General features: G+C 40.0%; 1 protein-coding gene across 1 annotated transcript in view; it reads left to right on the forward strand.

Moving 5' to 3' along the window:
• Positions 1 to 22,830, forward strand: part of LOC145765069 (translation machinery-associated protein 7-like) — a 56,539-nt gene extending 33,709 nt beyond the window's left edge. The window contains exon 3 of the mRNA XM_082576808.1: positions 22,678 to 22,830. Coding sequence (XP_082432934.1) covers positions 22,678 to 22,712 — 35 coding nt within the window. The 3' untranslated portion in view covers positions 22,713 to 22,830. The remainder of the gene's footprint in view (positions 1 to 22,677) is intronic.
• The last annotated feature ends 1,233 nt before the right edge of the window (positions 22,831 to 24,063 follow it).

Consider the following 24,063-nt stretch of genomic DNA (forward strand, 5'->3'; position numbering starts at 1 on the left):
GTCATGATAGACATCAAACACAACAACAGCATAGGTATAATGGTTTTGGATATAGTTCACATACGAATTTCAAACTTCCGAAAACGTCATTCCTTTTATCCAGCAAACTTTATGTAGTAGGCCTAGTGCACCCACCGTCGATAATAGAAGTTGCTTGTTGATTTTCTCTAAGGCATGCGACGAAGCACCAGGCAAAATAATTTTTTGAAGAGAGGGTTTGTCAGACTTTCTCATCATGCCTTCCTTGAACATCGACATTGCCTCTGAAGTCAACTCGAATTCGAAAAATTGCTCAAGGCTTTCCTCCCTTTCAGCAACAGCAAACATCCTATTGAACATGACTTTCGAACCAATACCACTTGCACCACTTTTTGTTTTGTTTACTTCCATTAAGGATTCTAATGGTTTGATCAATCTTTGCGTTTGATTGATGCGTTAGTAATTGCTACCCCATCTAAACCTTTTTGGATATTTTGACCAATTTGCTCCGCTTGTTCATAATTGACATCATCTTTTCCAGCGATGGACACTAGACCGTTTGAAAGAGAAGATAGGTTTACATTAGGCCGTTGCGTTTTGAGGTCAATTTTTAAAAATACAAGTAATAGGTTTGGCTAGGTGGGAAATCACATAAAACCACCCAAAAAAAAATTTGAGCAAAAAATATCAATGTTTAGGGGTCCCTCCGCCTCCCCGAAAATGTCCGAGCCCTATTTTCCTTAAAATTGCATCACTTCTAAACCGCTTGAGGTATAAACTTCGTTTTTGGCTCTAAAGACTCAGAAGTCACATGTTCCTATCTGCTCTAAGAGGAATCTGTTCTTTAAAGTGTTGAGAAAAATAGTTATGAGCCAAAAAATGATTTTCAGGGCATTTGAGACTTTGAAAAATCATAGTAACTGCCTAACTGCCTAATCATGCATATTTTAAAAACAAATGTTTAGTTGCAGAGTAAATTGTGTTGAAAGGTGTTGTGTATACTATAAGTAAACAAAGTAACTGTAGGAAAATATCAAAATAAATGTGATTATTCTAAATTATCCCAAATTGGGGTCATTCTGCTGGAAAACATCTTTAGCTCAGGAATGCATTTAAGTTAAAATACAAACAAATTCAGGTGTATGTTTATGAAATGCATGTATCAGCTCAGTAACAAAATTAAAAGAACAACGTTAACTAGCAACATACAGTAGCCTAATCCAATTTAGTTCCCAAACTGAGAGAGGAACCTGCTAAAGAATATTGAATTGAACACAAACAAACACTCGTCGTCAGCGTATGCTCAAATTCTATGAATGGAGACAAAGGACCAGATCAGTACCGCCCCCCAACAATAACGATTAATGACAAAAAGCGAATATAAAACAATAGATACTAAGAATATAAAACAATTAATGCTACAAAAAGTGCTCATTGCCAAGCTAAAAGCCAAACAGAGCGAATTACATCAAATATAAGCTATAACCATGCTCTAAAACCCTTACAGCCTGTTTTACTCTACTGTAAAAGGTGGATCATCAGAAGGTCCTTATTCAAATAGAATTCTATTTCTATTAGAATATAAGGACCTTCTGATGATTCCCCTGCTAGGGTGAAACAGGTTGTAGAGACTAGTAACTATATTTCATGAAAAGCAAATATATATTTGCAAGCATGAAGAAAAAGTAGGCTAGAGGTCTACTGGTAGTCAATGTGAACCTTAGGCTTGGTGAGAAAGTGCCAGTTTCTTCACATCCGGTATAAAGCCAATGAGAAGCATTCGAAGATCACCTCTTATAACAAGTGGGTTTCGCTGTTTGGTATGTAACAGAACAACACAGCTGAATCCCTTTTCCACCAGGTATGAGGTAGGAAATGCTACCACGAAGATACAAGCTCTTTGATGAAATCATTACGCTGGGCGGTAGATGGTTTAAAGAATGCCTCCTAATAATCAAAACGCCCCCCTTAAGGCTTAAGCCGAGGTAATCATACCGCCCCCCTGAAAAATCAAAACGCCCCCTGGGGGGCGGTACCGCCCCCGTTGAGAACCACTGGACCAGATGAACTTCAATTCGCTTTTAATTCCAATTCATACACAACATGAATTTGTTGTATATCCGGATTTTGAGCATTTAGCTCTCTTTAGTACAACTTTTGAATTGCGAATGAACAACACTACAAATGAACTGGTATTTATAGCGAAAAAGGTTCCACGTTGACAGCGATGGCATTGCAAAAACAACGTCAATCACTGCCAACTTGGAGCAAACAATTTGGACAGTGGCGAAACGGTTGAACGAACAATGGATAAAGGCCTACGAATAAAATTAACACGTGGAGAAACTTGCGTTAACAATATCGACGTGGAATTTCTTTTTCGGTCATTACATACAGACGAACGGATTCGGGAATCTTATGTTACAATTTTCCCACGAAGAGATTATGGTTTACCGCTGTGACCAGTTCCCAAACTGAGAGAGGAACCTGCTAAAGAATATTGGATAAACACAAACAAACACTGAAGGAATCGTAATGAACACTGCAAGCCTTAAAGCAGCCGGCGGCCATCGCGGACATGGCCGCTAAGTAGTGCTTGAATGATCGCCGGTGCTACCTCCTCAGTCGGCTAATTTGGCCGCCGATTTCTTCAGCTAATTATTTAATTTTGCAATAGAATGATTGTGGATTGTGCGGACACATTTGGTATTGTATCGAAAATATCCAGCTGCGATCACCCGCTATAATTCTTGTTTGTAATTCTCTGCTTTTATTTTAACAAAGTGTTAATCCGAAGTGCTAATTTACATTGGCTGGCAATATTGTCGTTTTTATGTTGATTCAATGTTGTCGGAAATCGTTGTTACAAAGGAGAATTACCCAGACAACAAAATTTGTCATTTTTACCCTGATTTAACCACTGCAAACGTAGAATTAATGTAAAAATGACGGATTTTGTTGTCTGGGAAGGTTAGTTGACATCCGAGGGGAAAACACGTGTCTTCAGAGTTGAGAAATGTTTCCGCTGTGGGTTAGTGACTTCACAGTTCACACCCTCAATGGTGACATCATAACAGTATAAATGGTCAGGTTTTATGAAAGGCAGTATGCAGTTGAAACAATTTAGTGTCGTTAGATGGTCCCGCAATACCGGATTACAATTCCGATAAAGCAGTTATTGCGTGTTACAACGATTCTATAGCAGGACGCCCAGACTTCAATAGCACTAGTCACTAAGTGATCATTTTGGCATTGTTGCAAGTTTAATTCTATTTACTTGTGCTATCGTTATTTTGTATTTTGGCCTCCAAGCACGCAGATTTGGCCGCCGAGAAGGAGCTCTCGGTAGGCCACGATGGCTGCCGGACAAAAACACGAGTTTTAAGGCCTGCACTGTAAACAGCTAAAACTGCTAGCGAACACTTAATGCAACAAATTCACATCACAACTGTGATACCTTCAAGAAAACATAAAGATACACTGTATCTAGAAATCAAGTAAGCCACATCGCGCGAAGTCATGAAGAGAAATAGGCAGTTACCAAACTCAGCAGGAATATGCGATTATAAAAGTTGGGTATATTTCACACGGGCATAACGAGGCGCAAGCTCGATAGATACACTATCCTGTGAATCAGACAAATGGATTACAATGAATTCAGGTCTACAGTCCTGGACGTGACTTAAGATCTTATGGAGTCGTCAATTTGCTTCAACATGCTGCTTGGCATTGCATCGTCACTGTCTTTAACTTTTCTGTTCTGAAGGCATTGTATTACATTCCCGGTTAACCGTTCATTAGGCATTTGATTGTTTTTGAATGATAGGCCTAGCCAGTCTCTTTTCTCACCATGTGTTAAGCATGGGGAGCACTGGCTTGTTGCATCAAAGAATGCAGCCAATGGCCGATTGCTCCATGCAGGCTTCTTGGTGTCTACAGATGTAACACATATTTTTCGAACATCTGCAATCAAAATTAGTGGATTGTTGGAATGGCACGCAACGACAAAGGCAGTGACGATGCAATGCCAAGCAGCATGATGAAGCAAATTGACGACTCCATAAGATCTTATGTCACGTCCAGGACTGTAGACCTGAATTCATTGTAAGCCATTTGTCTGATTCACAGGATAGTGTATCTATCGAGCTTGCGCCTCACTATGCTTGTGTGAAATATACCCAACCGTTATAATCGTATATTCCTGCTGAGTCTGGTACTGCCTATTTCTCTTCGTGACTTTGCGCGATGTGGCTTACTTGATTTCTAGATACAGTGTATCTTTATGTTTTCTTGAAGGTATCACAGTTGTGATGTGAATTTGTTGCATTCAGTGTTCTCTGGCAGTTTTAGCTGTTTACAGTGTTCATTACGATTCCTTCAGTGTTTGTGTGTGTTCATCCAATATTCTTTAGCAGGTTCCTCTCTCAGTTTGGGAACTGGTCACAGCGGTAAACCATAATCTCTTCGTGGGAAAATTGTAACATAAGATTCCCGAATCCGTTCGTCTGTATGTAATGACCGAAAAAGAAACACTCCTTTGAAACGTCTATTCAAAACTGTATTTCTGTAAAATTAGCCACCTGGCTGTCGAAAATGGGATGCAACGCCGTACACCACTAAAACTTGTCACTACAGAACAGATTACTTGGATAAAAGATGGAATTTTCGTCCAACTGACAAGCACTAAGCAAACAGTTAAATATGCCTCCAACTTTCAAGCAACTATTTTACGAATGACTAGAATAATTTGCAATATCTCAAACTCACGTACACAGTAACTGTGACGTCATAGTGAAACATTGTGAAGCAATTCTCAACAGGTGTGAAAGGTAGTGATGCGATGTTTCATCAGGTGTTACGAACGATGGTGCATTATTTGGACATTTTTTAGCAATTTTCATGACGTAAGGTGCCAGCTAGGTTAAGTAGACCATAACGGTTTTTATATGACGTTTGATTTGGTAAAAATTGTCCGTAACATAGCGGCCCCTAGTTATGACAGTCTGACATGGCATAACTAAAAAAGAATTGACGACAATTGTGAGCCAATGAATAAAAACACACGATACACAAATTGTTTGAATCACTCACGTTTAAGTTAATACGTAAATACAAAGGGCATGCAAAGAATGAACAACAATAAGAATAATACACGACGATACATGAAATTGGTACCATAGGTACCCGCTAAAATGACACTATATACAATGGTTGCGATAATAACCAACTGTTCTGGGATCAGACAAGTGTCGGCCACCGCAGACAAAACCAGGCTCAAACCCTAACACTTAGGTGTTCTTTACGGGGGCGAGGCACGAAATATCCCTCAACATGTAGTCTACTTTCACTTTCCTCGTACTCTCATCATAGTTGCAGACGGCAACTTTAGCTCTCCGAACCACAGGCTTCCCTTTCCTAATTTGTGGAACTACCTCATGCACCCTCACAAGTTGATACTTCCCACGTTTACCAATGTCTTGGAGAGAACCCAGCACTACAAGTTGACCAGGCTTCAAATTCTCCGCCATTTTTAGCCATTTTTCCCGGCCCTGAAGACCTGGCAAGTAAAAGTCGATCCATTTGCTCCAAAACTGCTGAGAAAGTGACAAATTGAACCGATAATCCCTTCTTAGTTGGTCACGATCATGTGGTTTCCCAACAGCACAGTATGGATCTAAGTATGGGGTCAAAAGTGAGGCAGGGGTGATGACAGTAAAATCCCTAGGGTCGTCACTCAAAGGTACCAAAGGGCGTTCGTTCACGATCCGAACGGCACTGCCTGTGTACGTACGCAGTTCAATAAAATTGGGCTTACGTATTGAAGAGTCCAAAATGTGAAAAAAGTACTTGGTCATATCGGCCACGAAACCAAATCTACTCAGCCGAAATCTAGCCAAGAGATCTGCCAGAGGGTTTAAAAAGTCAGGACCCGAAAACATTACATCATTAACACAAGTTCCTCGAAATTCAGACTTGCCATCGTAAGCAATACGCTTTTTTAATTGTGACATCACAAAGTATGGTAAATACCATTCAAATACCTTTACATTTTCTGGTTCACCAGCACGCTCAATATAGCCATTAGATTTAAGATCCTTCATGGTGTTAGTAAGGAAATCACAAAGTTCAGGTTGTTTTAAAGCCTTCTTCCTTAAGCAGCAGCTCTATCTGACGCCAGCACAAAATTGTTAGGTAAATCAATATCTTCCTTCAACGGTACAGGTATTTCAAATCGACCATCTTTCAACTCAATATTCGGTTCAACAAGTTTTCTAGCCAAAATGTCATTGCAAGACAATTCACAGGTTTCATTTTGCAAAGTCAAATCCTGAATGACTTTGTTCAGGTCTGCTGTTTCCATATTACGAGACTCAATTTTACGCTGAAAGCCAGAGATGACATCCGACTCTGAAGACGTCTGCACTCTGCACACATTAGCAACGCTTTCATCTAAGGGTGACTTACCACCACAAGCCAACCAACCGAGAGGAGTGAGTGAAGCATGCGGTTCACTACGATTTTCACCAACACGCTCTTCTTTAGCCCACATCAAATAAGCGTTGTCGTTGCCAATCAGCACATCTACAGTACTACAATCATTCAAATGAAACATATTCACGTCATGAAAATGATGGAAACCACTTAAGTCCTGCTTATGTGGTAAAGTTTTAACATCGTCAGCCCAAGCTGGGTTAACCACCGAAGTTATATCACAAAACAGTTCATTCGTCTCTAACGACTGAATGTTGAGTTTAACAAGGTCAGCACAAATAGGTTTCTGACAAGCCAGAGTATCCATTTTAAACGACGTTTTGTCATACGGTTTAACGCCAAGTTTGCACACCAAATCACTCGAAACAAAAGTCAACTGCGAACCAGGATCATGCTGACAATACACCAATTTCGATTTGCCAGTCATTGGATTCAAAACACGAGCAGCAGTAACGCGGTTAAAAGCTGCTTTAACATTTCCAATCTTAACATTACGCACAGGAACTCTGGCACCAGCATCATCTTTGCCAATCGAATCCAGAGAATCACGTGACGTCACATAAAAATCATGCAGAAGAAAATAGTGTTTCCTATCGTTGTTAGGGCCACACTTACGACAGTTGTTTGCATGATTACAGTCCCTAACCATATGCTGGCGCAAACAATTCAAGCATTTGCCAGCTTTCACAATGACATCTCTCCTATCTTTAGGTGTCAAGCGCAAAAAATCTTTACAATTAGACAAAAAATGATATTCAACTTGACCACGTGACGAACAATAAAAACATGCCGGTATGTCACTACGTCTGGTCACACCACCGCGCGGTGCGCCAACAGCAGTCGAGTACTGCGGACTCCCTGAAATCACATTATCATGGGGTTTTACCGACGTCTGCCTAACCAGACAAGAAGGCAATTTTCCTTTGCCAAACTTTTTAAAATGCTGCGACTCACCAGAATCGCCCATTAGCATAATGCTAAAATCAGTCAACTTGCGCGTTTCCTCCCGTACTACAAATTCAAACAAACTCTGAAAAGTAGGCTCATCAGTACCACCATACTGATCACCTAAAAAGTCAAGATAACGCTGCTTAGCGTCAAACGGGAGTCGCTTAGCCAAATCCAAAACAAATCGTCCTTCCAATTTGTCACGCTGACCATAAGCTTGCGCGTAAAGCAGACACTGCGACAATTCATCTTTAAACTCTTTCAAATCACTGGAAAAGATCGAAGTCAATTTGCTACCATAGCGATACTTTCTAATTTCCGGTTAGGCGAAAAGACCTCCACGAACCCCAAAACGCTGGGACAAGCGATCTAACGACATTTCTATCCTGTCTTCCTCTGACAAGCCAGGAGTATCAGAAACCAAATTAGCAATCGTTTGCGCAGCTGTTCTTACACAAGCTGCTTGTAACAAAGTTAAACGAGTTCCTTTAAAAGGCAAAGCTGCCATTAAGGCCGTAACATTGATTGCAACAAGCAGTGCTTCCAGCATATTATTGCAAATACTACAACACCTCCCCCTTAAGTTCAATGACACTACAAAATACAACACCAAAATTAATACATTCCACAAGGCAGGTTAAGGCCAACTCGGATCTTCAATAAGTCAATTCGGTCTCTTAACCTGTCTGCGCGGTCGAGCAGGCAAGTCCACGTTGACACTAGCGGAAGGTCTGACATTGTCCGGCGGTTCGATGGGCCAGGGGATAGACACAGATATTCTTCACTGCGACAATTCATCTTTAAACTCTTTCAAATCACTGGAAAAGATCGAAGTCAATTTGCTACCATAGCGATACTTTCTAATTTCCGGTTAGGCGAAAAGACCTCCACGAACCCCAAAACGCTGGGACAAGCGATCTAACGACATTTCTATCCTGTCTTCCTCTGACAAGCCAGGAGTATCAGAAACCAAATTAGCAATCGTTTGCGCAGCTGTTCTTACACAAGCTGCTTGTAACAAAGTTAAACGAGTTCCTTTAAAAGGCAAAGCTGCCATTAAGGCCGTAACACGATTTTTAAAGAAGATAAATGGCATATTATTACCATCGTAACCAATCAAGGCCGCCTTATCGAAAAACGTCCTACTATTTTGGTATTCAAAAAAGCAATCCTGTTGTTGAGAACTCGATTTATCGGAAGAAGACAAGCTATATCCCTTAAGGGGCTGAGGGGGCTCAGTCACATGCACAGCTCGATCACGATCCTCACAAACGTTAAAATCAGGAGACGCGTTACGCCTCTCACAATCACCCAAATTACGTGTAGCTGGGCGATCAAAAACTAGCGGCGCAGAAAACTTTGAAAGGGCAAAGCATTACTTCTAATGGCGGCCCCGTGACCTGCACGCTCTGGGGGAGGAGTTTGGCTATAATTTGCAGGCTTTGGCTCTACAGCCTTCGGAAGACCCTTAGCCGCGGCCCCGAAACCTCCTGAAACAGCTTGAAAACGTGTGGATTGCACTGGTCCACTTACAGATTGAACAGGCGTCTGGAAAAGGTTATGTAAATTAAACTGTGATTGATGTTCACTTCTGGAATGCCTAGAAGATCCTTTTTTAGAGCTACGCCGGGAGCCCACCTCTGATCGATGTTCAGCTAAAGCTACCTCCTTACGTTGTTCAGCTCTCAACTGTGCGTCTTTGAGTGCAAACTCAGCAGCTCTCGCTTCGGCTTTCACGGCAGCCTCAGTTCGTATGGCCTTAGCTCTCTCAGCAGCTCTCGCTTTGGCCTCAGCTCTCGCGGCAGCCTCAGCTCGTATGGCCTCAGCTCTCGCTGCGGCCTCAGCTCGTATGGCTTTTGCTTTCATGGCAGCCTCAGAAGCTCTCGCTTCGGCTTGTATCTGAAGCTCCTCTCGTCTTAGCTGTAGGTTAATTTGTGCCACTATCCGAGGCGAACTCCTAGACATCCTAGTGCTTACATTTGAGGCGCTATCCTCAGGATGTATGTCAGCATCCAACCTATCTGAGAACTCACTTTCTTTTTGTTCAAAGTTAATTTTTAACGAGTTAAATTCGGGATCTACCCTATCACGAAGTTCTGCCAAGATTGCAGAGTTAAAAATTTTAGTCAAAAGATCATGGAAATGCCGTAAATCCTCTTCCAAAGTAGATAAGTTAGATCGAAAAATTAACAGTTCCTGCTTATCATTCAAAGAACCTAGGGCCACAGAAAGTTTCCCAATTTGAGTCAAAATATCCCTTCTAAGATGCCGGGCCTCTCGAACTGACTTAGCCTCATCGTTACTGGGTCCCTCCCCAGAATGGCCTGCCCGACCGCAAAGAACATCATCAGGCTTAAACTCAGTCGAGTCAACGGCGGCTGAGTCCCTGTCGCCACCGAGTGTAGACATATTAAATGTTGGGGCTAAATTTAACGAATAAAAAATTAAGTTACACAAACACACAAAATTAAGTTATAAAAAACTTAACTTCAAAGACCGTAAAAATACAAAAAGAATTTAAATGCACAATACCGTAGTTGTACGGGTATATGAAGTCCTAAAGTTCCACAAAACTTGCTTGGATTCGTTCCCTTGAATCTTCAAGCACAGATCGATTGTCTTTAATCTTTTATCTTGCCAATGAATGTCAATGTAGTTTTTTTTTCAGAACCAACAAAGAAACGTGTTTGATACCTTTTATTTGTGAAAACTGAGGGAAAAGAACTACACGTGTGCTCTCTACCAGTGCATAAGTCGAACTGATTAAACTTAACATAAACACGTTGCAGTCAGCGCAAGAATGTAGCTTCTGGAGAATCGGACATTCCTCGCGCTGATTGCAACAAGCAGTGCTTCCAGCATATTATTGCAAATACTACAACACCTCCCCCTTAAGTTCAATGACACTACAAAATACAACACCAAAATTAATACATTCCACAAGGCAGGTTAAGGCCAACTCGGATCTTCAATAAGTCAATTCGGTCTCTTAACCTGTCTGCGCGGTCGAGCAGGCAAGTCCACGTTGACACTAGCGGAAGGTCTGACATTGTCCGGCGGTTCGATGGGCCAGGGGATAGACGCAGATATTCTTCGTCGAATGAATCTGCGGTTTCTAATTAACAATCGGCCGCTAGCAGTTTTAACAGTGTATTTCCGGTAGTCGTCCACAGCGACTATTTTCCCATAAATGTCCCACAGTCCAGTGTTCAAATTTTGTACTGCGACGTGAGTTCCAATCGGGAATTCAGGAAGACGATGAGCACGATTGTCGTAGAAGGCTTTGGTGTCTTTTAACGGACATCTCTTTTCGCGTTTCAGCTTGTTGCCTCTCGCTCTTCCATTTATGAGAGAAGGCCCTGGAAGGGTGTCTTGAGTCAGTCCTCCATACAGTTTCTGAGCAGGTGACAATCCGTCCTTCCTGCATGGCGTATTTCGATACTGCATCAAAGCTTTTGCAGTTGATCTTCGTCGAGGTAACGATGCGTCCATGAACGACGAATTAACTTTTTCATGCTCTTTACGGTTGCTTCAACTTTCCCATTAGATTGCGGATAGGTTGGAGTAGAAGTACGATGCCGCACTCCCCATTCATGAAGAAATTTGGAGAATTTCTCAGACTTCAATTGGGGTCCGTTGTCAGACCAAATAACATCTGGTATTGCAGTGCAAGTAAAATAATCACGTAAAGCTTTGATGATCACAATAGACGTAGTGTTATGCCTCATGAAATATATTGACGGCCAATCTGTAAAACAATCTACCATAATTAGAAAGTGTTGTCCATTAAATTCAGCTAAGTCAATCGCTAGTTCCTGAAAAGGGCGAATGGGTTGATTTCTCAACACCATTGGCTCTTTGCACAACGAGGGGAGGTCATCTTGACATTTTTGACACGATAAAATTACGGTTTCAATGTCATGGTCTATGCCGGGCCAATAAACGGCCAAACGAGCGCATTCCCTGGTACGTGTAACGCCTTGGTGAGATTCGTGTAAATTAGCAAGTATCTCACTTCTAAGTTTTTTCGGAATGAATACTCGACCACCATACACAATAAAGTCATTGTCAACTGATAATTCATGCCGTATCTTCCAAAAGGGTTTCAACGTATTAGACAATTGAGATTTATAGTTGGAAATCCATCGACGATGATCTTCTTTAGTTGGCGATAACATTGGTTCGTTTGATGCGACTTCTTTGAGATTGACAAGCCTTAAATTTAAATCTACGCAAGCGTTGAGTTCTGCAAACCTGTGCACACTGCACAGATTGGATACCGTTTTCTGCTATTTCATCATCTGGTGTAGGGTCCGACACGGGGCTTCGAGACAGGGCTTCGAGACAGGGCGTCAGCGGCTTGATTCGACGCACCTTTTTGCCAGTGAGCAGTGAAGTTGTATTCCATGACCTTCATCCTCATGCGTTGTAACCGTGGATTTTCGATTTTATCTAAACGCTTGTGGTTTAAAATCGAAATTAAAGGGTTATGATCAGTTATGACGTCAAAATGAGGCAGGCCTGCAAGAAATTTGTGGCATTTTTTTATCGCCCAGGTGACACCCAGCATTTCTTTTTCGACTGTGGCATACCTAGTTTCTGTATCCTTCAGAAAGCGCGATCCGGCTTGAACCGTACGCCAGGTGCTGTCACTGCATTGTTGAAGTAGAAAGCCTAGACCACTGTTCGAGCTGTCAGTCTGTAATCGCGTAGGTTTGTTAACGTCGTAAAAAGCAAGAAGAGGGATTTCAGACAACGCTTTTCTCGCTTGTTTAAAACTTTCAGTAAATTCCGAAGTCCAGATAAATTCGTTTTTACTGCTAAGCAGAGGTCTTACAGGCAATAAGTACTTGCTTACAGTTTTGCTGTTGCTAGACAACTGGTTAGCGAGGCCAAAAACGAACGTAAGTCGGTGACGTTAGCAGGTATTGGGAAGTCACTAAGTGCATTACACAAGGAGCTATCGATTTTATAGCCTTCTTGGGATAGTTCGAATCCAGCAAACTTAATGCGTTGTTGACAAAATTTAAACTTTTCCTTATGAAGAGAGATCCCTCGTTCTGCACACCTTTGAAGAAATTTTCTTACTCTATTGATGTGATCGGTTACGTTAGAGTCAAATATAATAACGTCATCTACTACCTTTCGACAGTTGTCTAATCCCGAGAAAGCTTCATCCATCCTTCGATTGTAATGTTCAGAGATTGAGCAAATACCAAATGGGGCACGTAGAAATTTGTACCGGCCAAATGGAGTGATGAAGGTCGTTAGCAGTTGGCTATTGTTTTCTAAAGGACACTGGTAGTCCCCCTTTAAAGCATCAAATGTTGTGAAAAAACGTGCTTGTTCTGCATCAATGTCGGCTACAGCTTCAGCCGGCGAGGAAGATGTTCACGTCGCACGAAGATGTTCACGTTCACGTCGCACAAATTTCTTGGAGAAATCAACACACAATCTAATATTATCCGAATTCTTTTTTGGTGCGACCACGATAGGTGCACAGTGCACACCATTCTGTAGGTTCCATCACGGCCTTTATAATGCCTTGAGATTCCAAAAGCTCTAACTCTTCTTTTAATTTATCTCTATAAGCATAAGGCACCACCCTAGGGGTACTCACACAAAATGGTTGCGCTTGATCCATTATGTCGATGCGAAATTCTTCCCCTTTCATTACCCGGATCTTTCCATCGAAGACGGTTGGAAATTCTTCGACCAAGTCTTCCAGTGTAGTGCTCGTCGTTGATACACTATTAATCTGCTTAGGATAAAACGATGGCAGAATTCGTAAAGTTTTAGCTGTTCTCCACGAGATTAACATGCCGCCTGGAATAGAAGGAAAAATGTGTAAAATGTCTTCAGTAGTTACCTCACCCAGCGTCAGCTGTACCTTGAGCTGTCCAATCTCCTTTAGTGGTGATCCATCGACTGTGTATATAGTTCTTGGTGCTGTGGCACGGCCATGTTCCGTACGTCTTCTCCGAGCAAACGTAAGGTCGTTTCATCCGCGGCCGAGATATCCGCTCCTGAGTCCGGCAGCACGGTGATTTTCGCCGATCCATTAGGTGACCTAACTTCCAAATTTACTCGTGGTGCGCTACCGATTCCACGTAGTGAACGCGTCGTTTTTTGAAATGTCATCAATTTTAGAGCTTTATCTGCCTTATTAGTGCTTAGTAACTGCAATTTATTACCAGATCTTGCCATGTGGTTCTTACATTGAGCCGAGAAATGGTTAAGTTTGCCGCACTTAAAGCAGGTTTTATTGCGAGCTGGACAGTCTTTTAAAGTTTTATGCCACAGGCGGCCACACATGCTACAAGTTAAGCTTTCTTTACTTGCCGTTGTCCCTTTAGCCGTCTGAGTAAAATTTCTTTTGTTCTGCTTGTAGGCCGAAGCGTGGTTTACTCGATCTACTGTAAGATCTGCTCTTTGCTGACGGGCAGATTCGCGAGCTCGACAAATTACTACGCATCTGTCCAATGTTAAAGGCTTCTCTCTCAATAACTCTTCGACGGTCTCTTCAGCGTGAGTTCCTTCCACGATTTGATCCCTCAAGGCTTTGTTTGCGCATTCTTCATTGCAGTAATTACAGGTTTTCACTAAGTCACGTAACGATACTAAATAGTCATCGAAAGACTCTTGCGGTCCCTGCAGACGTTTTTTTAAATTTCTGCACTCCACAATTTCGTTTATAGACCCCTTCACATAGGCTTTCAATGCTTCTATGATACGTCTAAGGTTTTTCTCTTCGTCTTCTCTCAACCCCAAGTTGCTAACGACATTGGCGGTTTCTCTTGAGAACGAAAGTCTTAGTACATTGTAAACTGTAAGATTATCTTTGGCGGCTAACCCAGACACTGCTACATAAGCGTTCCATTCTTCTTCCCAAGAGTTGAAAGAAGCGCCTCTGTCAACTTCCAGGTCTAGCCTAGGGACGTCGCTTTTTCTCAAGACGTCCTCTGTCAACTTCCAGGTCTAGCCTAGGGACGTCGCGTCGCTTTTTCGCAAGAAATAGTCTGGAAATTGTATTGGGTTTTAGAGACTTCAATGGGCATGTTGACAAATAGATTGATGGGTTTGAAGGTGTCCATAGAGGGTTTGGCACGGGTGAAAGGAATCATGGTGGAAGGCGACTCCTTGAGTTCTGCAATGAAAAGGACCTGTGTGTTGCAAATACCTGGCTCAAGAAACAGGAAGGAAGAAAAGTGACTTTCAGTGCAGGTGGAAATGAAACTAAAATTGACATTAGGTTGATATGCAGAAAGGGCAGAAAAAATCAGATTCTTTTTATTTGGTTTGGCAGATATTGATGCGTGTGACCATCTATTTCGTCTGTTATTGATTTCCAGCGTTTTCAATTAATAAGTTTTATTTTTTTTTTAATTGCGAGGTAACCACTGCGCACATTGAAGATCAAGATCACTAAACTATGTGATCTTGAAGATCAAGATCACTTTCGAGATCACTTTTTGTGTACTTGAAAAAAATGAAGTTTTTGATCAATGATGTTGCAAAAAATAATTACTATATAAGCAACCTGGGTAAAGGTATATAGTTGGTATTATTGCTAACTTTTACTTTTAACTACTCGATCACTGGCCTAAGAATTGTAATAAGTCAGTGACTGTTGCTATTAGGCCTATCAGTTGTTGACGTAGTTTGCGTAGAATCGCAATGTCACAACCAAAGCGAGGTTAATCACAGTAGTTCTGAAAAAGTCGCAAAATTTGCAATTAGTTTTATACTTTTTATTTATAATAAATAAATAAAAATAAACTTTGAACTACATCATTTTTTACCAAATTTTTGTCTGGTTCATGTGGGAGTTTTTATTGGTGTTACTAAGTAGTTTTAACTTTCACTGCACTATGTCAATGTTTATTGCGCCATTTACCCATCTGGCAACTTTGATACTGTTGTCTGCTATCAAAAAAGTTCAGAGGTTTGCGGTCCGACAAACTGCTCCATACTCAGACCCTAAACAAGTCTAGGTCTTGTTGATTTGGTGCAATAAACCACTTTACGTGACCAAAGTCGACTAGAATCCAGACTTTTTAACACTGCCACTCTAGACTTTTGAAACATCTAAAATTTGGTCAAAGAAAGTAAACATTTCTTTAAAAGTCACACATGGAAATTGTGAACAAAGTTGAATCGTTTTGTATTATACGTCAACATAAAGTACACGGAAGTTGACTTCTTTATTATGACCAACACAGAAAACTTTTTCAATTTTGAAATGGCAACACTGACTAGATTAGATGGAGACTTTAAATCGTCTTTTGTTGGGCACATATCATTAACAGTGGCTTAATGTTAGTAGTTGCCAACTTGCCACTAACTACTTTGTACAGTACGTGTTCTAAAAAAATGCCTCTATCTAGGAAGTAAAATTCAATTTTAAAGTGATCTTGATCTTATTGTTCTTCAAGATCAAGATCACACAAAAAAAATTGATCTTAGATCACGCCCATCTCTGCCTACAGCAAACGCTTCTTCTTCAATTGCCTTGCCTGAACCAGGCATCGACGGCCTCAGATGAATAGTTAGACCAAATATTCCTATTATATGTTGCATGGATAATTGTTTCTGTCTTGTCATTAAATTGTTTCAGATGTGTTCGTCGTTGTCTGCCAGGTGCCCGCTTTCCAAAAATTTTACCAGTTAAAGAGAGATGCTCCACTTTTTGCTATCTTATTACATGGCCGAGAAATTCATATTGTCTGGTTTTCATACTTTTTAACAGAGTTCTGGTTTGGTTCAGTTGGTGTAAAATTTCTTTATTTGTTTTCTTTGCTAGCCATGAAATGCGTTGCATTCTACGGAAACACCACACTTCAAATACATTAATTTTTTCAGCCATTTTTGTTGATATATTCCAGGCTTCAGAGTTGTAATGAAAAACAGGATAAATGTAGCATTTGAAAACTTTAGACCTTGTCTTAAAGGAGATATTTTTATTGCAAAGAATTGGTTTCATTTGTTGGAAGCTTGCTTTTGCTTGGGTTGTTCTTATGTTGAGCTCTGTTTCGTCTCTGGCATCCCAATTCACCATAGTACAGCAAACGCTTAGTTAAGTAAAACAACTTATTGGTAACCTTTCAACTGCCTTTCCAAACAAGTAGTTCTTTAAATATGTTCTACATCATATTTGCTAACTGTTTTTAACTGACTGTACCAGCTGCAGTGCGGTGGGATGGCGCAACGGATAAGACATTGGCTTTTCAACTATGCAAACCTGGTTCGACTCCCGGCTTCAGCTGGTTGTTGAAAACACCGCTCACCTCTACTTAGGGTGTAATAAATTGGGTGGGCATAATTGCTGCAGACAGGCGGCCAAGAGAAAGGAACTGGCCGCCCGACTCTCGTTAGTGCTGCAGGCTTAGTAGAATGAGAACCTTATCTTCTCATACCTAACACTTGAATTACTAATAACTGGATAGTAGCATCAAATATATATTTGATGCTAACACTTGAATTAAGTATGGGACCATCCGGTCCATAACCACAACATGACCATACATTAATCCATCCTGACCACCTTCACCTTATCAGCTGCAATTTTGTAATTTCTGCCTTTCTGTAATTTCAAATAAACCGCATGATCAACGCGCTGCCAATCACCGCCCTTGTAGTCTCGTGAGAAAAAGGTGATGTGAGCTTTCGTATTCCCATTTTTAAATATCCCTGACATAAATGCAACATCGTTTTGTGGAAAGTACATCAGTCGCTTCACATAGCCTTGTTACCTTTCTACATATGGGTAAAACTTTTGCACTGGCGGCAACAGACACTAGTAGTGCAGGCGTGGGAGCTTTTTTGTGGGAAATTTTTTTTATCAAGCTGATACTTTGCTCAGACCTTTCCCATATTATGCAAATGGCTCAAAACAAATCCCCATCAATCGGATGACTTTTTAGGCCCTTTTTCCAAATGACGTCATAATCCCTTTTGGATCCAACATATGAAAATTTCAAGTTTTTCAAAATAGGACATATTATACATCATTTTTTAGCTTTTTTCAAGGGGAACAACTTTTTCTATTAACCAGAACCCTGAAAATGTACAGAAAAAGAGTTATTACCGATTAAGCAACAGGATAAATCTATGAAGTTCATGCAAATTTGAAATTATTCGTCACTGTTGGACTTATTCTTCTATATTCTTTGACAAGAATTGAACAAAGTAAGCGAAACATAAATTGAAGCTATCATCATCATCAAAAACGTCAAAGATGTTGCTTTCCTCCTCGTTTTGTCCCGTTTCATCTTCATTGTACGAGTATTCCTCTTCTTCGGTACCAACATCGACGATTTGCAGAAGTGAAAAAAAGTCTTCATTCTTAAGTTTTTCGTATAGTCTCTGGAGTATGACGTTCATACTAATTATTACTTAGATACGAAAAAGATGTAAAACTATCTTTGTATTTCAAGCATACTTACTAAAGTATTACATTCAACACCATGACTCCAGATATTGCTGATAACTGCAGAATTCTCTTTTCATCTATGGTTGTACGATCAATTCCAAACCAAGCAGCACACAGTAAAGAGGACAGCAAAAAGCTTCACTGGAATTTGGACAGATCTTGCGATCGAGCAAACTCTTATGCGCTCAAATAAGTCGCGTGGAGGATTGACGGAAGGAAAAAGTATGACAGAAAAGTGTTCGACATCTTTGGGTTTTGAGTGTGAGTCACTCGGCAAGTATTCATGAAGCAATGACGCAACTAAGCAAGGCTCAGTTTCTATAAAGCAACCAGCATGAAGAGTTGGGTGCTTCAAGAAAAAAGAGGGATTACGAAGATGTCTGGCCTGGTTAACAACGAAACACCCACTCTTGGTACCAGATGTAAACCTATTTTCTCTTTGAAATGGTCTAGTGTCCATCGCTGGAAAAGATGACGTCAATTGTGAACAACGGGGCAAATTGGTCAAAATATCCAGAAAGGTTTAGATGGGGTAGCAGTTACTAACGCATCATTCAAACGCAAAGATTGATCAAGAGAATCCTTAATGGAAGTAAACAAAACAAAAGTGGTGCAAGTGGTATTGGTCCGAAAGTCATGTTCAATAGGATGATTGCTGCTGCTCAAAGAGAGAAAAGCCTTGAGCAATTTTTCGAATTCGAGTTGACTTCAGAGCCAATGTTTGGTTCAAGGAAGGCATGATGAGAAAGCTTGACAAACCCTCCCTTCGAAAAGTTCTGCTTGGTTCTTCGTCGCATGCCTTGGAGGAAATCAACAAGCAAGTGACTTCTATTATTGACGGTGGTGCATTACTACATAAAGTTCGCTGGAAAAAAGGAATGAAGTTTTCGGAAGTTTGAAATTTATATGTGAAATATATCCAAAACCATTATACCCATGCTGTTGTGTTTGATGGCTATGATGACGAAAGTACTAAAAGCTACGAGCACTTGCGCCGAAATTCCGTTCCACAGAGCACGTTTGTGAAAATAGATCCGAGCAATTCACTTCCTTTTGCTCAAGATAGCTACCTCATCTGCATCGAAAACAAGGCTGAATTCATCAAGTTTGTTTCTACTCTGCTGAGACAATCCGAAGTTGAAGTTCACAACTGCTCTGATGATGCTGACAGTTCCATTGTAGCGAAATCCCTTGATTATGCTTCTCTTCGAAAAGGTCCAGTAAATGTCATTGCTGATGTAGTTACTATGTTACTGCATCATTGGAAGACTGGCACTCATGATGTTATCCCTTTGCATGCCATATGCATGTATTTGCCATGTCTAAAAGTAAACAAAGATAAATATTACATACAGGGTATCTAGAATTGAACAATATCTTAAAAGTGTAAACATTATTATATAATCCCTACGTCATAGCCGTACGAGCCAGGGGGGCAGGGGGGGCAGCCGCCCCCCCCTGTTGTTTCAAAACGTCGCGAATCCGGGCAAAATCTTAAAATTATTAGGGCAAAAATTGCTATATAAAAAGCTACAAAATTGCATGAATTAAGAAAAACTATAAATTAATATCTTTTACCTATCAAACTAAGTACAGCCTCTTATTTGCACAAGAAATGTGCCGCAAAATTTTCATTTGGCACACCCGTACTGATGTATTGTATTGCATGGTGATCAAACTATAGTATGAAATGCATTTAACCAACTGCATCATGCCAATTTGGGCAGCCACCAAAATATGTCTCTAATACTTTTGTGAAACTGCCCAAATCAAAACACAAAATTTGCTATAGGCCTATAGCTAATTTTATTAATTTTCACAAATGCATCGTGTTGATTTGGGCAGCTAAAAACATGAAATTATTTGATGAAACTGATTAGTCTGTCTGTTTATGCAACTGCCCAAATTAGCGTGAGGCAGTTTACCCAAAATGAACAAATTCATTAATTTTTCCCATTTACATAACTGTATCGTTTAGATTAAGGCAACAAAAAATATGAAATTATCTGATCATAGTCTATTTATAAAACTGCCCAAATTGGCATGATGCAGTTGCCTCGCATCAAAATGTACAAAGTCTTTAAATTTTTCATAATATCCATAAATGCATCATCTTGATTTGGGCAACTACAAAATATGAATTTATATAAATCTGGTGAATAGCCTACCGGTACTTTTACAAAACAATTCGGGTGAGGAGGTCACAGTACTTTTTCAACCATAAATGGACATAGCTAAGCAACACCACCACAACATTTAACAAAAACATGTTATATATACCTGTTAAAAGTACTGTAATGTTAAGGTGTTGCTTAGCTTTGTTTGGTTACTTTTATAAAAAGGTTCTGCTACTATTCGGCGAGTTCCCTATTCGGCCAGAGCCTTTTTTGGCGAGTTTCCTATTCGGCGATTTTTTGAAAATCCAACGACGCCTTCTGCAAATCCGATGATTGAATATTAATCAATATTCAGACATTGAATCAATGTGAATACGAACTGTTAGGCTAATTGGGTTCTTTGAATTCTACGTCACTGTCTGTATGCAAACTTAGAATATATTAAACTTAGTTATTTTTGTCATCAAATTACCTAGCCTAACTATATTTTTAGAAGTAGTGCTGCCAGACCTTTTTATTTTTGTACTAAAATTCGTATCATCAAAACTACTTTAATTGATTGAACAAAGTTTATTTGAACAGAAGTAGTATGTCTGTGTTTTATTACATTTAATTATAATTTCTCTATTGTTATGTACTTTTTTCTGAATCCTCATGGTCACCCTGAGCCGGTTTCCTGCAATGTTTATTTTTCTGAGTCTTTTATGACATCACAACTGAATATTTAAGTGGCCTTGTTTATTATTTGTGGTGTGTAAAACAATATTTGTTACTCCTACTTACCATGCTCTTCAAAGATGAATTCAGTTGTTCTATCTTGAATACTTTGGTAAGAAGTTCTAGCTAGCTGGTGATTAGTGGCGTAGCCAGGGGGGGGGGGGGCGGGTTGGGTATTGCAAAGAGCGAGTTTTGCCATTACCAAGCATTCAAATATCTCAGCCAGGAATTAGCAACAAGAAAACATAGAGAATTGTAGCTTTATTTCTGAAAAATACCGAAGAAAACATAATCTTATCCTTTTGCTATGCCACCGGACAGCATCATTTTACAGGAATATTTATAACCACATTTTTGTTGAAAATGCTCTCAGAATGCACCAAATTCAAAGTAATTTTTCAAAATTTTCTGGTGGAGGCCCCCCAGACCCTCCCACTGCTGGGTGTCGTCATAAGCGAAACACGCCCTCAACCCCCGCCCTTTCAAAATTACTGGCTACGCCACTGCTGGTGATCTTGTTATGTTACTTTTTCACTGTTATCATCAGGGATAGTTATCATACACAGCATACATTATATTTGGGCAATTTCTATAAAAGCGTGCACATTTGGGCAAATTTACTTTCTGCCCCCCCAAAATGCTTTGGTCTTGTACGGCTATGCCCTACGTAAAAATACATACCTGAGTGTAGTAAGCTTTGAATTTTCATTGTCACCATACCAGATCTTGAATGCAGCTATAAATGCTTTTCTGACCTTATTTTGGGAACTCCAGACATTGCTGATCATTGCAGAATTCTCTTTCAGCGTTTCTGATTTTCGCAAACTCGTAACCAAACTTCCTTTTCCAAATATCGATGACGTTGTGTCGCATCCTGACCATGCATGGAGGAAAAGAAGATCTTCTTTGATATCTTTAATACTTGGGTTGGCTTCTTTTTTAATGCTCCAGGCTTTGTTGAGGCGCTCCTGGACAAAGTAAATAATTGCACAGGAAAAGCTAACACCAAGCCAAAGAGCAGCCTACTTCCATGGGCTACGTCTTTACTTGGTGAAGAATTTAAATTCAATGTTTTTGAATGGGGATGGAGAAACAATAGCAACAACGAACTTGTCCCAATAATGACGAATATACCTATAGCACCAGAAGCATTGACCAAAGTAATTAGATGCAGATGTAAGAAATCAAGGAAAAATCCATGTGGAACGAAAACTTGCACCTGTCGTAACTATGGAATGGCATGTGTTTCTTCGTGTGGTGAATGTCATAATGTTAAATGTAATACTTTAGTAAGTATGCTTGAAATACAAAGATACTTTCACACCCTTTTCGTATCAAAGTAATAATTAGTATGAACGACATACTCCAGAGACTATACGAAAAACTTAAGAATGAAGACTTTTTTTCACTTCTGCAAAACGTCGATGTTGGTACTGAAGAAGAGGAATGCTCGTACAATGCAGATGAACGGGACAAGACGAGGAGGAAAGCAACATCTTTGACGTTTTTGATGATGATCATAGCTTCAATTTATGTTTCGCTTACTTTGTTTAATTCTTGTTAAAGAATATAGAAGAATAAGTCCAACAGTGACGAATAATTTCAAATTTTTCTGAAATTCATGGATTTATCCTGTTCCTTAATCGGTAATAACTCTTTTTCTGTACATTTTTAGGGTTCTGGTGAATAGAAAAAGTTGTTCCCCTTGAAAAAAGCTAAAAAATGATGTATAATATGTCCTATTTTGAAAAACTTAAAATTTTCATATGTTGGACTCAAAAGGGATTGTGACGTCATTTGGAAAAAGGGCCCAAAAAGTGGTTTCCCATCATCCGATTGATGGGGATTTTTTTTGAGCCATTTGCATAATATGGGGAAGGTCTGAACAACGTATCAGCTTGATAAAAAAAATTTCCCACAAACACCACTTTTTAAGGTCCCACGACTGCACTACTAGCCGCAAAGCTTTACTTTCCAACATATTTATTTCAGCTCAAGGAGGCATCAAGAAATCGGGAAAAAAATGAACAACACAAAGGAGAGCTGCAACTTGTTATTATTTAGAATTTCATGAAAAAACTCTTGACATCACTTCACGTTTGTTGCGTGTTTTGCTGAAATGTTAATAAAATGCGAGTAAATTTGTATATTTGGTAATAAGCAATAAGTGCTGGTTGTAAATAGCAGAGGCGCATCCAGTGCAACAAAAATTGAGTCCATAATACTCAAATTTCTATAAATAAGCCTATGTCTTGTGGAGATGCTTTGTTCTTTTGTTGCCTACAATGCTTTGTTGGAGATTTGCATGCAAAACTCTTTGTTAATTTTTCTGAAGATCACCCATCAAAATAGCCGTGATTGTTTTACTTCTGTGACTGAAAGTAACTCCTTCCGTTGTTATAGGTTTAATTTCATTGAAGCTTTTAAACAAAACACCAACAACGAAATCAATGGAAAGAAATTCCAGGGCTTTGTTTTGTAAAGCAGTTTCTGACTTGTTGGTTACTTCTAATAGCCTACTTCAGGTAGTTTCAATTATATTATCCAATTGCTTCATTATTGGTCATTTGTGGTAGGTAGTGTAGCTTTCTTGAAGTTAAATCGATTAGGTAGCAGTTCTCATTAAGAAGTTGTGTAATTGCAATAAGAAACTTCATGTGTTGGCGCAACAGCTGCCTTGTGCTTGGTTTGTTTCATTGCTGCTCATCTTTCTGTTGTTGTTTTTTATGTTATTGTAAATGTAATACGTTAGTACAACAGTTCAACTACCCGTACATGCCTGCTTTGCGGATAACTTTAAAACCGACATTAGAAAACTGCGGTTCTCGAGCTCAATCCGACCCGTTAGGTTGTGCTCCAGCAACTTGAGCAGCAAAGGGGCTTCTCGATTTGAGGCGTTTCTTTATTGTCGGTCTATGAAGTAGCTGTGGAGCACGTGATGTGACTCCAGTGACCGGTGAGCCAGGGAGAGCGTGGCAGTTCTGCGGCGAAGCTCGGCAGCAGCGATGCTTCAAAGGAGTAGTAAAAACTCAGTAGGTGTAGGTTTCAGGCAAGGATGGCAGAGCTTGGTTTTTCCACCTAGATCTGGGTTTATTTGACCACATCTGGGTTTTAAGTTTTTTTTTTTCAAATTTAGGTAAATCTAGGTTTTTAACTTTGTACAGAGCTTGCACGGTATTAAGGCACTGGGATCCTCGATAAATGGTTCTCGCTGCAACACAAAAATGACAAGGTAATGTTTTTTAGCAGTCAGTGAGGTACAGGATGCTGAAGAAATCATTCAACTTTATGAAAATGTGGATGACTAAAAATTGGAGTAGTAAGGCAAACCGGTGTTGTCACAGGTTTGAGGTTTTTTGATTTGTGCTTTTGCTATAT

Source organism: Aplidium turbinatum, chromosome 2 (genome assembly GCF_918807975.1).
Source record: "Aplidium turbinatum chromosome 2, kaAplTurb1.1, whole genome shotgun sequence".
In the NCBI taxonomy this organism is placed as follows: domain Eukaryota; kingdom Metazoa; phylum Chordata; class Ascidiacea; order Aplousobranchia; family Polyclinidae; genus Aplidium; species Aplidium turbinatum.